We start from the raw sequence: 12,894 nt of genomic DNA on the forward strand, positions 1-12,894 counted from the left end.
CTGCTGGGGGACGGCAGGACACTCTCAGTCTTTTAACTCGCCCACCTCAGGCGAGACCATCCTCAAATTATGGAAACACACGCTGCTATTGGTTTGTTTGTCCTTTTGCTACCAGGGGCACCAATAGAGTCACTGCACCTATAGTTCGCCAGGGCAACAGGTGTGTAACAGGGAACATTTCTCATGAACTCTGAGTACATTTCTAAACGATATTTATGTGTGTAGTAAGATAAGCCTTATAGATGAATTTGCTTTGTGATATATATATATATATATATATATATATATATATATATATATATATATATATATATATATATATATATATATATATATATATATATATATATATATATATACATACAGATAGGAATATCCTTCACATACTTACAGCAGTAGTAGTAGTAGTTGCTTACAGATTATCACCTTATCTTGGACTTAGGTTCAATATCACCTGTATAACTTGTATAACTTGACTTGCTCATAGCATATTTTCATTAAGAAATTCAAACAGAAAATCTCAACTCTCTAAAAACACTCAAAAACATAGAGACTTTTGTATAATTTTTATTTGGCACTGTTTATATAAGAGCATGGGAAGCCAGCATCTGGTTAAGTTCTGTTGGTTTATTTTTTGTGAAATGTGAAGCAAAGTCACGGTTTAAAGTCTTGACATTTACTATGATAAATAAACAGCTTTATTAACAGCAGATGGTGCAATTGGTTGTGAATTATGTGACTGTTGAACACAAGATTTCACTGCTGCTGTGAAGCCAACCAAGAATATGGGTATTTGTTAAATAGTCAGTCTCACAGTTCACTTGGAGCACCTCTCATTTCTTCACCCGATAAGACAACATGACTGTGGCTGACTCCATATCACAAGGTTGCACTCAAACAAAGTTATGTTGAATAGAAAAGTTATGAGCGGTGCCGGATGTGTGAAAAGTGTGAAGACATGACAGTGAGAGGCCCAGAGTGACTCAGCATACAGACATTATCAATCTGTCAAATGGAGAATAATGGGACTTAAAATGTAGACATAACAAAGCTGTGAACAGGTAGTGTAAGTGATAAGAAAGTGAGATGAGAACATGTGTCAGGGATGAATGAACAATTAGTTGGCCTTGCAGGAGTTTCAACTCTGCTCTGTGTATTTAAGTTGGAGTCAAGCAGACTGGACTCTTTATTTTCATTTTGAAGTGGAATGCCTGGTGTGGCTATCTACTGGGACACCGCATTTGGATATAAAGACATAATTATGCTACTATAGTTTTTTATTCTTATTTTACCCTTTGGCATTTTTTCCTCTTTTGGTTATTGGTCATTTATTGCATAAGGGATAATTTCTACTAAAACTAGTGTTGAAACTAGATTTTATCAGGTATCAGTACTGAAGAAAATCACATGAACAGAAAATACTATTATTTTGTGGTAAAAATTACATTCTTTAAACAAGAGCATTTTAATTATATAATAGTGGTATTGAAATCAGTATAAGATCTATCATAGATTTTCCTTACAATCAAATTTGAGTTTGATTTTAGAAATATCTACGTGGATAACTAACATTACATTTTACCTGTAATGATAAAAATGAACTTATTTGTTTAGCTTTAAAAAGCTAAGCTCATTGTTTAAAGCATTTTTACCTTGTCTATTTTCTTACCATTGCAAGACAGAGCAGTGCCTTAGAAGAGGTTACGACCATTATGTTGGCTGAAAAACTAGAGATGACTTCACCGAAAGAGAAATCTTAACAAAATAAAATGTGTGTATGTGTGTGGGCATTGCTCTCTGCAAAAGCCTTTCACTGTTGTGATATGCAGTTAATTGGAAGCTAATTAAAATGACTCTTCAAAATCTGTAAAACATTATTAAACTTATTACTTGCTGGTTTCTCTAATAGATGTGTAGCTTTTTTTCCATTTTCTGATTAAACGTCTTGTATTCATTAATTTCATATGGGGCCAGATGACAAAAGATAATGAACAGAGGTGCTCAATGAATGGAATCAACAAAGAGGCGAAGAAATAGATTAAGTAAATGAAATCAGTTAATGGCTATTTCGGACCACAGCACATTTAGACGGTCGTGTGGTTCATTCGGGGCCGTAGATCAGTGTGCTGTGTTGGTTTTCACTTGAGTGCGGTCTGTCATGTTGCTACAGTCTCATTGCAGAACAAAGCTGTGCACCTCATTTAGAGAAACTCCCTCCAGGCCTTGTAACATCTAACTCTAGACTGGAGCATGTTTCTGTGCCCGAACCAAGTGCCACTCTGCGTGAGCTTTATGCGCGCGCTGAAGCACTTTGAGTCAGTAAACACTCCTCTGCCCATTACCATCTCAAGTGTGGTGCAAAACAGAGACATTTTTGTAATATGTAACCATTACAGTGGAGGGTTGGGTCTGCCATCTGTGGTGAGACTAAATTTATCACTTAACCACAGCAATTTGGATTTAGAAATGCAGAAGGCTTTGTGGTAATTTGGGTATTTTTGGTTGGCCCATGATGCCAGAGGTGATGTTTTCTAAATTTGTACCTAGGTAACTGGAGTTAGCTAAAATATCACTCAAGAAAATAGTCAGAATATTAATATGTTATTATATTAATCTGCTCTGATTAAAGATGCATTGCAAAAGTTTTAATCTAGCCAAGTTAAGATGACTTGAAATAAGAAAGTTTTATCATAATTGGAGTGAATTTCATAGGACAAGTAAAATTATCAACCAATGGGACAAGACGTTTTGTAGGCTGAAATAGGGAAATACATCTAGTTACACTGAAGATAATAAAAACAACTTTTTGCACTTAAAATAATGTTGCTTGAATTAAGAAAAACACACTTATTCCACTGGTAGATATTTTTACATGTCAAGCTGAATAACGTAAAATCTTCTTAATTTAACAAATTTTAACTTACCTTGAAGTGTTTTTTTTTTTTTTTTTTTTTTTTTTTTTTTGAGTGTGGAGTGTCTAATTTTCAAACTACATCACAAAACATATTATCTAGTTAAGTAAAAAGAACATGTTATCTGGATTTGAGTAGATTTCCCTTGGCAAGTAGAATTATCTACCAATAGAACAACACATTTGGTACATAACATAGAACAAAACCTAAAATAAGAAGCATAGCACTTGAAATAAGAATATAACTGTGTGTTGCTTGATCTAAGAAACTATATATTGTTCCATTGGTAGATAATTTAACTTATCAGTCAAATCTTCTTAAATCAAGATTAAATATTCTTGATTAAAGTGATCTGAACTTACCTAGATATAACTTTTTGCTGTGTATAAAACTGAAAATCTGTCCAAGCTCTCACAAACCCTTATGCACATAGCTAGAATTCACATGCATGGATTATTTGCCCACTGACACAGCTTTTTTTAAAAATGGACAAGTGAAGCACAGAGTGGACTACCCTTGCATGGTCAGCTCTGATTCCAAAACACCATATAGTAACTCACATGGCTCTTTCTTACAAGTTTTTGATTTGAAAAATATGTTATATTCAGATGAAAACAATGTACATGTTAATATATTGTCTAAATACAAACTGACACAAGCAAGTTTAAATCATCTTGTTCTGAAATAAAATATTTTTAGACAGGCACAAACAATTACAGCAGGACACAAAATCTGGTTTAATTAGACCTCCAGAGTGCTTCATGACCTGACTGGTATTCCTCTGCTCTGTATCGACATGTCACGTTTGCATTTTTGAGCTCTGAGTTTGAGTTTGAGCTGAAGGTTTGGGGCTGATTGACTTTATCTGAATGATCCTGTGCACTCCATGTCATTTCATATGCACTGTGCTGCTCTTCTGTCCCAACTGGCACTTTCACTGTTATGGTTATTAGCATATTTAAATGATGTGATTTCACACTATACCTAATAACAACAATTTTAATGCAAGGTCTTTTACCCCCTCTGTGATTTTTTTAGGTACCAAAGAGTGACCAAAGAGTTCATGTGCAAAAAATATATCTATGTTTATCAACACCTTTGAGTAGATTTGTTCAAGGAGGGATGAAATGTTTTTACTGAACTAAAATCTGGCTACTGAAAACGCTGCTGTACAAAGATTAAATTGCTTCTATATCAAGCTGTTGTGCAGCACATTTCCATTGTGATTTGGACTTTAGGAATGATTATTTAATACACAAATCATGCTGTGTACACAAACAATTGCACAACGTTGCACATAAGTAACGTTACTTTTACTTAAATACTTCTCCCATATGTGCTAATAACCTATAGATTAGAAAGAAAGAGTGGACTCTGTTTCAGATAACTGATACATTATCAAGTGAGTTTGGACTGCATAATCACGTACAGCGTGTCCACCAGGGGTGAAAGAAGTACTTCATTAATTGTTGTATCACATGAAAAATCGACATCAGTAAAAGTATTCTTTTAGAGTACAAAGTAAAAGGATTTTGGACCAATTTTGAGACCCATTAAAGCGTCAAATGTAGTGATTTTGAAACAGTTAAATAGCTGTTACTCTTCTATCTATCTATCTATCTATCTGCCTAGATGTATATTATTGTCTTCATCGTATCCAGCGTATTTCAGTAAAGTGCAGACATCTTAAACACTTACTTAAGTACTTTTATTGTTCTACTTCATTACTGTCCACTACTGCAGCCCTTAATTCTGTGCAAAGTCAAATCTTGTATCTGACCTCATTTCTTTTTTTACATTCTCAGAACACATAAATAATGCAGTGTATTGTGTAACTGCAGTAATGTGTCTTCTGCTTTTGTGTTTTGAAACAGAGGGACATTCTCTTCCTTCCTGAAGTGGCGGTGCAGGTTCCAAAGGTCATATGAGGGCGTGTATAAATCCTGCGATCGTTTGATCACATGCACAGAGCTTCGCCATGTCTAAGGCCGTTAAGACTGCATCTCACAGTAAGTAGAGCCCATTTTCCATAACAAAGGAGAGGGAAATACACAAAACAGCCTTTGCTATTTAAAACTTAATTCATAAAGAACACATTTTTAAAAGAATGATTCAGGCTTAGTACTACTTAAGACCATTACAATGCTTTTGTAATGGACTGTTAGGGTATTATTTAAGTAGTTACCAAGCCTGAATCATTCTTAATACATGTGTTAACTATGAATGAAGTCTATGTTCATGCTGGCTCGAGGCTATTAAAATGTGGTTATTATTATAAAGTGTAACCTAAGACAAATCTAGTCCCTTTCACCATTCACTGCTGGCAGATGCATGAATCATTTTACAAATGACATGCAGCAGGAATACCATTTGAGATTATACAAACAAAATCAAGTTTAAATCAAGTTCTCAACATAACATGGATAGCATTAGGATTTGGCTACATTTGAACAGCAATGTTTAACCAGCATCCTCAAAGCCAGTGCCAGTGCAGAGACGGACAGGGCCTTTGTTTTAAACTTAATGCTTTTCTCTCTCATTTCCATTCAGAGCTACAAAAGAGACATGTTGGCATTTTCTTTTGTCCCCCTCCCTCTGTTTCTCCTGTTGAATATGAACCTTTTGAAAGAACATGTACAATGTCTCATTAATAGCTTTTAGTCTGACTCAGCTGGTTCAGATGACAACCAGCTGCCATATTTCTAAGATAAAAAATAATTGCAATAAGAATATAATGAATCTACCAAGGTCATGTACTTTTTTATTGATGCTGTGCTGAGCCACAAGAATACGTTTAAACAATAGCCCTTTCTTACAATGGTTTTTCAATCGCTACTGCCAGAAAATAAAAACATACAGCATGGAGCAATTCCTGTTATTTTAGTTTTGGCCAAATAACACAAAAACAAATGTTCAAATTCAAGGTTCATTTGCCATAAACTCTATAAAAACCCAGAGACAACACACTAAAGCCTGGAGTGGTTATCTTTTATGGCACACTGTCCGCTTTATTGTCTGTTCTACTGGTGTCACGGGAGAGAACATTTCTTCTGCCTCGTTGATTGGCTGCAATAACAATTCATCCACAGTCAAAATAATGTCTTTGCTGTTGTACCCAGCTCAGCCTGTGACTGCCATCATTTGATTTAGTTAATCATGCCTGGCTCATATATATTTTACAACCTCCATTATGTGTGCAGATATACGGTAATGAACCTAAACTGGTTCTTGGATAACAGTTAAGGTGGTAGATAGTACTGGTGTTATCTACAGGGCATGACCCCAGAGAGTCCACAACTCAAAACTGTCAGTGTGTTTACATTTTAAAAAAGGCACAAAGGTGCTTCTTATTTAAACATTATATAAAAACTGACTAATTACTATTTTAGCCACAGGGGAATTCTATGTTTTTTGATCGCCGCACCCTGGATAATTGGAAGAGAGGATTCTTTATGGCAGCACTGGAAGGGAAAAGACAGAAGGAAAGAAGATACATTTACAAAGATTAAGTTAATTTTACTGTGTTCACAGTGTTCAAAGTTTCATTCTTTAAAATGTCCTCTCTGTTGTGTAGAGTGTAGTGAGAATCTCTCTTTGAGCAGAAGGTGTTTTACAGCAGGATTAGGGGGAGGGTTCAAAAGTTCAGGTGCCGCATCGGTTCAGTCTTAGATCAAGAGCGTATCTAAAGAGTCCCCTCTTTTATCTGGATGAATTACATGATGTCGTTGTATTTGAATATAGCTAATCAGTGGCGGTTCTTGTGCTCCCTGCTCAGTCTCAAGCAGGCTGCGGTGCCCACAGGGCAACGGGCTGGAGAGCCTGGCACCCCTCGTGACCTCTGTGGAGGAAACGCCCAACCCCATCCCCACCACAGTAAGTGGCAACATCCCCTCATGGATCAATGGAAGCTTCCTCAGAAATGGCCCTGCAAAGTTTGAATTTGGAAATGACAGGTAAAATGACTGAGAGATTAAATAAATGTTTGTCTTATCTGTAATTATTAAAATTTAATGCATCTCCGTTAATTTAAAGAGTGAAGTTAACTGTGTTGGTATGATATTCTCTCTTTTCTTGGTACTTTCCCCTGTGTACTTTCAGATATGTGCACTGGTTCGATGGTATGGCCATGATGCACAGGTTCCATATAAGCGATGGGAATGTCACATACAGCAGTCGCTTCCTCAGGAGTGACTCATACATCCAGAACTCAGAAAAGAACCGCATTGTGGTGACTGAGTTTGGGACGATGGCTATGCCCGACCCATGCAAAAACATCTTTGCTCGCTTCTTTTCACGTTTCCAGATTCCAAGTAAGTATATCACAATTTAATAATTTGTGATTACATTTTGTATAACACCAGTCTATGCAATTGTAAACAAAACCATTACATTTCAAATCAGATCAGATCAAGAGTAAAGCAACACTTTATTCATTATACTTAATCAAAAATTTCTTATAAATGTCTGTTGAGGCCTAATGGATGCCAGAGTCACATTATAGGATGGCCTTATTTAAGTGAAGGGAACAAGTCAATAAGTGTGTTTGCGGGTGCATTTGAGTAACACTGTGCATCAGTTGTCTGAAAGGGAAAGATCAATTCAAAGCGAGACTTGCATTTGAGAAATAAGGAGGAAAGAAATGAATGTAAAATATATTTCACTTGTATCTACAAGACAGATGGGCTGAGGTTAATTTAACATATTCCTGCTGCTTTCTGTATGTGTGAGCAGAGGCTACAGATAACGCCAGTGTGAACTTTGTCAAGTACAAGGGAGACTATTATGTCAGCACAGAAACCAACTACATGAGACGGATAGACCCACAAAGTCTGGAGACAAAAGAGAAGGTAAGACAGTAACACCTGCGCCCAAGTGTTTGGTCGATTTATAACGCTGATAATAAGAACAAGAGGAACACTAAAGTTGCTTCTCTATCCATTTAAGGTGGACTGGAGTTCATTTATTGCAGTCAACTCTGCCACAGCCCATCCCCACTATGACCAAGAGGGAGCCACATACAACATGGGCAACTCCTATGGCAAACAAGGTATGTTGTAAAACAGAATATAAAAACATATTTTCATGTATTGTCGCCTTTTGCCAATCACAGCTCCCTTACAGGTCTCTATTACAAGTTCGAATAACATGTATGTATTGCAGATTTTTGACAAGGCAAAATAACTTGGTTTGAACTTCTGCCTTGACCATGCATGCATGCTTCTGCTGCCTCAAATTACCTGGTACCTAATAAAGTGGCCAGTGTGTATACTGATTCATTGTGCTATACCTGAATACTTCATACTATAAAAAAAAACATAGTCAATTTACCCAGTAGTACTTTGGAGAATTTTACAATAGATCTACAGAATTTAGTATTGTCTGTTTTTGTTCCACAGGCTTTTTCTACAACATCATTCGAGTGCCTCCTCCTGATGAGACAGCAGCAAAGACAGACTGTGCAGACTTGAGCGGGGCCAAAGTAATCTGCTCCATCCCTGCCGCTGAACCCAGGAAACCGTCCTATTACCACAGCTTTGGTGAGATAAACAGCACATAGGCTATCTCAGGCCATACTCAATTTAAATACCATGCACGCTGCTTCTCTTGCTATACATGCTAACACTTTTAAAGTTTTTTAGTCAAAACTTTTAATTACTCATTTCAGTTGTTACACACAGTTTAGGAAAATTTAAACCAGTATCAAAATAGCAGGGCATTACGATTTCTGCTGAAACATCTGTAAATCTAATTAAGAGGATAAATACAACATCTTTGATGGTGCTTTAAAGTCAAGTGCATTGAGACTGGTTTTCATATTACCTCATAATGTAATTATAGACAAAAACACTTATGCCTTCCATCCATTGGTTTGAGGGTCACACACATGGATAAAAGGTTTTGTTTTCTGGGGTGGCTGATGAATCATATGAATTCTATGTTTAATGAAATCTAATAGGGGCTATATAAGCTTTCTTCTGGGGCCTAATGCTGTTTAGATGTGGCTAATTGTTTTCACAGAGTGCTTAATATTAACTCAAAAGGACAGAGCTTCTGCCAATCAGCACATGCGACATCCAGCATCGGACTAAATGAGCTTGTTTTCATTCTAGCTCAGTATCCTCATTATATCACTGTTTTTATTTCCAACAGACCATCCTCACTTACCAGACAGTCTGGCTCCATGTAATCTTACAGTGATAGAACATTCAAACGCTCATAGAAGAAGCAATGTCACCTGTACCAGGACAGGAGTCATACCCAAACTCATATTTGTCATTCATTTATACATTGCCAGTGTGCGGTATAGAGACAGGTATGTTTCATAATATTGACAGACTCTCCCCTACTGATAGAATTAGGCTGCCCCATTCAAAGTGACTCTAATATCACCATACATGAATTCCCAAATGTGTTTCATGAACTGTGATTAAGGTCCTGGAGTAAATGCTTAACTTTAATTGCTTGGTTGTGGCATGTTTTATTATTATTTCTCAAATCATGAAGCCTGAAATAAGTCATGATACCAGTTTAACCACATGGTGGTATAATCTTTTTGCCATTCAAAGCCTCTTAAAAAGAGAATGGCTCAGACATTGGGTTTTTGAAAAGCTTCTCAAAGCACTACAGTAGTCCATTATTCAGTCTCTACAACATATTCATTTGATGAGCCAGCCTTCTGTAGCTCAGGCCCATAAAAATACCATGTTTAATCACTAACTTCAGCAATATGTTGTTAGAAAAGTAACAGATAATTTACCCTTTGGTGTTGACCACTGTATTTCATATTTTTTTATGTAAAATACATGGTAAGGAAAGGCTACTAAAAGGCTACTAAAACTTGTACTATATAATCTTCATTATGTTTGATTATTACTTACTTCTTTATAATTACATCAGCGCCATTGAGCATTAATATTAAATGTAGACAAGTGCTAACATGACATGACATCTAGTACATTGTACACATAACATATCCAACATAACTTAGTATGAGCCTGAAATTCAACTTGGCTTTATACTAAAACACCATTGACAGAAATGTGATTATCTCCACATGTTACCATAATTTGTTTGTTTCTAATCTCAGACTCTGTTTATTGTGTTCTCCTGCAGTCATGTCTGAGAACTACATTGTGTTTGTGGAGCAGCCAATCAAACTGGATTTGCTTAAGTTCATGTTGTACCGGATTCAGGGCAAAAGCTTCCATAAAATCATGACCTGGGAGCCCAAATACAACACTATCTTCCATCTGGTCAACAGACATACAGGCAAGGTGGGTCAGAACCAAGCTATTGCAAAGACAAGTCTGCTGTGTACAGTGGAATAGACAATATCTGGGGTGCACAGGGAGCTAATAAATGGAGAAAACAAGAGAGAAAAATTGCAAGCTAATCTCTTCATGCACCCTTATTTATTTTGATGAAACTGCACTCTGATGGTGTGGCCTTTCCTCATGCATTGTTACTCACATCTCATTACACGGCAGACCCATTAGGTGTATAAGAGCTAAATATGGATGCACACAATAGAGGCTCAATCAAGGAAAAATTTTATTTAATTTGTTCATAACATTTTTTTTCTAACATTTATTTGATAGAGAAGTAAAGTGAGGTACGAGTGTGCACCTATGTTCGCCCTGCATCAGATCAATGCATATGAAGAAAATGGGTTTCTGGTGATGGACATGTGTTGTGGAGATGATGGAGAGTTGATTGGAGAGTTTACATTGGAGAATATTAAAAGAAAATCCGGAGAGGAAATGGATAAGGTAATAATCATTCAAACTGGTATTGAATTTAAAATAGTACACAAATAAGACTTTTTACCCAGTAGCAAGTAAGGTGAATCATACAATAGCATGTCAATAGAAACACTTTAAATCATAGACAAAATTAGTCAAGATCAGATAATTTACTGGGTTAGGGAATTGTGAAAATCTTATTTGTGTATAATTCAGTATTTTAATTGGCCCAGTTAAAGTGGAGCAGAGTCAGATGAATCACACAAGGAGTAGTTCACTGCCATTAGATGTCATAGTGTGTCTGAGGTGTGTTCATTAGTGTTTATTAATTAACTATTTATTTTGAACAAATTATACATCAAAATATTTTCACACTGAATGGATTTTTAAGCATTTGTACTCAGAAGGAGTAGGCAGAAGTTATAAGTACTTCTAAAATCCTTCCCCTGGTCTTTCACTGTATAATTATAATTTTATTTTCAGTTTTACAATAGCCTATGCAGAAACCTTCCAAGGAGATATGTCTTACCTCTGAACGTTGATGAAGAGATGCCACTGGACCAAAATCTTGTGACTCTCAGTGGTTATACAGCCACAGCTGTTAAGACCAAGTCCAATGAGGTAATACATATGAGGACATTTTACTATATACACAAGAACAATGCTGTTATTAAATCAGAAAAGAGTGTGTCTGTTTTTCATCGTACCAAGTAAAGAAAGAAGTCTATAACTCTGATAAAAAGGGTCCATGGCCTCCCACACAGTCACTCACTGCAATTATCCAGCGTGAGTAGACAGTGAATCCAGGGTGTGCAAATGTAGTGCATCGGCGCACAACAGAGAGAAGCATGTCATGTTGAGAGCCCACTATTTTGTGCAGCAATTGCCGTTTCTCACGCCATGTGGGGATTTTTATGGGCCAAATTCAAATGACTCGACTTATATCAATTGTGGCATTCGAAACCTAATTCTATATTCAAAGAAAGCCAAAATTAATATACATCGACACATTATATTACACTGTAAACCTGAAATGAAAGGAAAGAAAATGAATAATTTGTTGTCACAAAAGCTCAGAGACCCAGTCTGTTGTTGTCTTTAAACTACACTGTTGTTGTCTTTAAACTACACTGTTGTTGTCTTTAAACTACACTGTTGTTGTCTTTAAACTACACTGTTGTTGTCTTTAAACTACACTGTTGTTGTGTTTAAACTACATTGTTGTTGTGTTTAAACTACACTGTTGTTGTCTTTAAACTACACTGTTGTTGTCTTTAAACTACACTGTTGTTGTGTTTAAACTACATTGTTGTTGTCTTTAATCTACACTGTTGTTGTCTTTAAACTACACTGTTGCTGTCAGGTGTTTTTGATTCATGAGGAGCTACATGATGACACACTGCTGCAGTATGGGGGCCTTGAGTTCCCTCAGATCAACTACTCTCAGTACAACGGCCGACCCTACCGCTACTTCTACTCCTGTGGCTTTGGACATGTCTTCAGTGACTCCCTACTCAAGATGGACGTCCACACAAAGGAACTAAAGGTCTCTTTCTGTGTAACCTGTTCTTCTCCTTCATCTGTCAACAATTGTTTATGTGATGATTTTATGGCCTGAAAAATCTCCAAAATAAATTGTAATAAATGTAGGTGTGGCGTTATCCTGGTTTGTACCCGTCTGAGCCTGTCTTTGTAGCTTCGCCCAAGGCCACTGAAGAGGATGATGGAGTGGTCTTGTCTGTCATCATCACTCCAAGAAGAGTAAGTTGTAAAAATCCCCAAACTTTTTCAACCAAGATTTTATTGTGTATAATTATGGGAGCCAATATTACAGTGAACGGCACTCTGTGATCTCAAATATAAATCCTTCTTCTTCCAGGAGAAAAGTACTTTTCTGTTGGTTCTGGATGCCAAGACATTCACAGAGCTGGGCAGGGCTGAGGTGCCTGTCAATATTCCATATGGGACCCATGGTGTGTTTAACGAGATGGGCTAGACATGCGCCTGTCTCCAGCAAATGTCTGAAATAGATCCAGTGTATCTCTGCTGCTATCATTTGCTCTAAACATCTTCTACTGTAAATAAAAGAACTCAGTGATGTCCTGATTTGTCCTGCCATTACGGTTAGAAAGATGACAATCTCACAAGATGGGAAGTCCAAAGTGGCCTCTGAAAACTGATAAACTTTGTCCTCTGTACGGTCTTACCGCTCTCCAGTCCTGAGTGGAATTTTCCAAATA

The 12,894-nt window shown here is 36.7% G+C and overlaps 1 protein-coding gene across 1 annotated transcript; it reads left to right on the forward strand.

The window, feature by feature from the left end:
• Nucleotides 1-4,839: 4,839 nt before the first annotated feature.
• bco2l (beta-carotene 15, 15-dioxygenase 2, like) lies at nucleotides 4,840-12,894 on the forward strand. The gene is made up of 12 exons (XM_020935413.2): nucleotides 4,840-4,921; nucleotides 6,688-6,865; nucleotides 7,011-7,222; nucleotides 7,644-7,759; nucleotides 7,857-7,959; nucleotides 8,309-8,449; nucleotides 10,026-10,186; nucleotides 10,511-10,681; nucleotides 11,138-11,275; nucleotides 12,018-12,200; nucleotides 12,305-12,415; nucleotides 12,534-12,894. The coding sequence occupies exons 1-12, from the start codon at nucleotides 4,891-4,893 to the stop codon at nucleotides 12,648-12,650; spliced, it is 1,662 nt and encodes a 553-aa protein (XP_020791072.1). The 5' UTR covers nucleotides 4,840-4,890; the 3' UTR covers nucleotides 12,651-12,894.

This window comes from Boleophthalmus pectinirostris, unplaced genomic scaffold (genome assembly GCF_026225935.1).
Source record: "Boleophthalmus pectinirostris isolate CB_2022bp ecotype Guang Dong unplaced genomic scaffold, ASM2622593v1 HiC_scaffold_4, whole genome shotgun sequence".
Taxonomy (NCBI): Eukaryota; Metazoa; Chordata; class Actinopteri; order Gobiiformes; family Gobiidae; genus Boleophthalmus; species Boleophthalmus pectinirostris.

Bases quoted from the DNA above. Each gene is read 5' to 3' on its own strand.
- bco2l (XM_020935413.2), top strand. From the start codon at position 4,891: ATGTCTAAGGCCGTTAAGACTGCATCTCACA. The intron at 4,922-6,687 runs GTAAGTAGAGCC...CTCCCTGCTCAG, and splicing joins CGTTAAGACTGCATCTCACA to TCTCAAGCAGGCTGCGGTGC. The intron at 6,866-7,010 runs GTAAAATGACTG...GTGTACTTTCAG, and splicing joins TTTGAATTTGGAAATGACAG to ATATGTGCACTGGTTCGATG.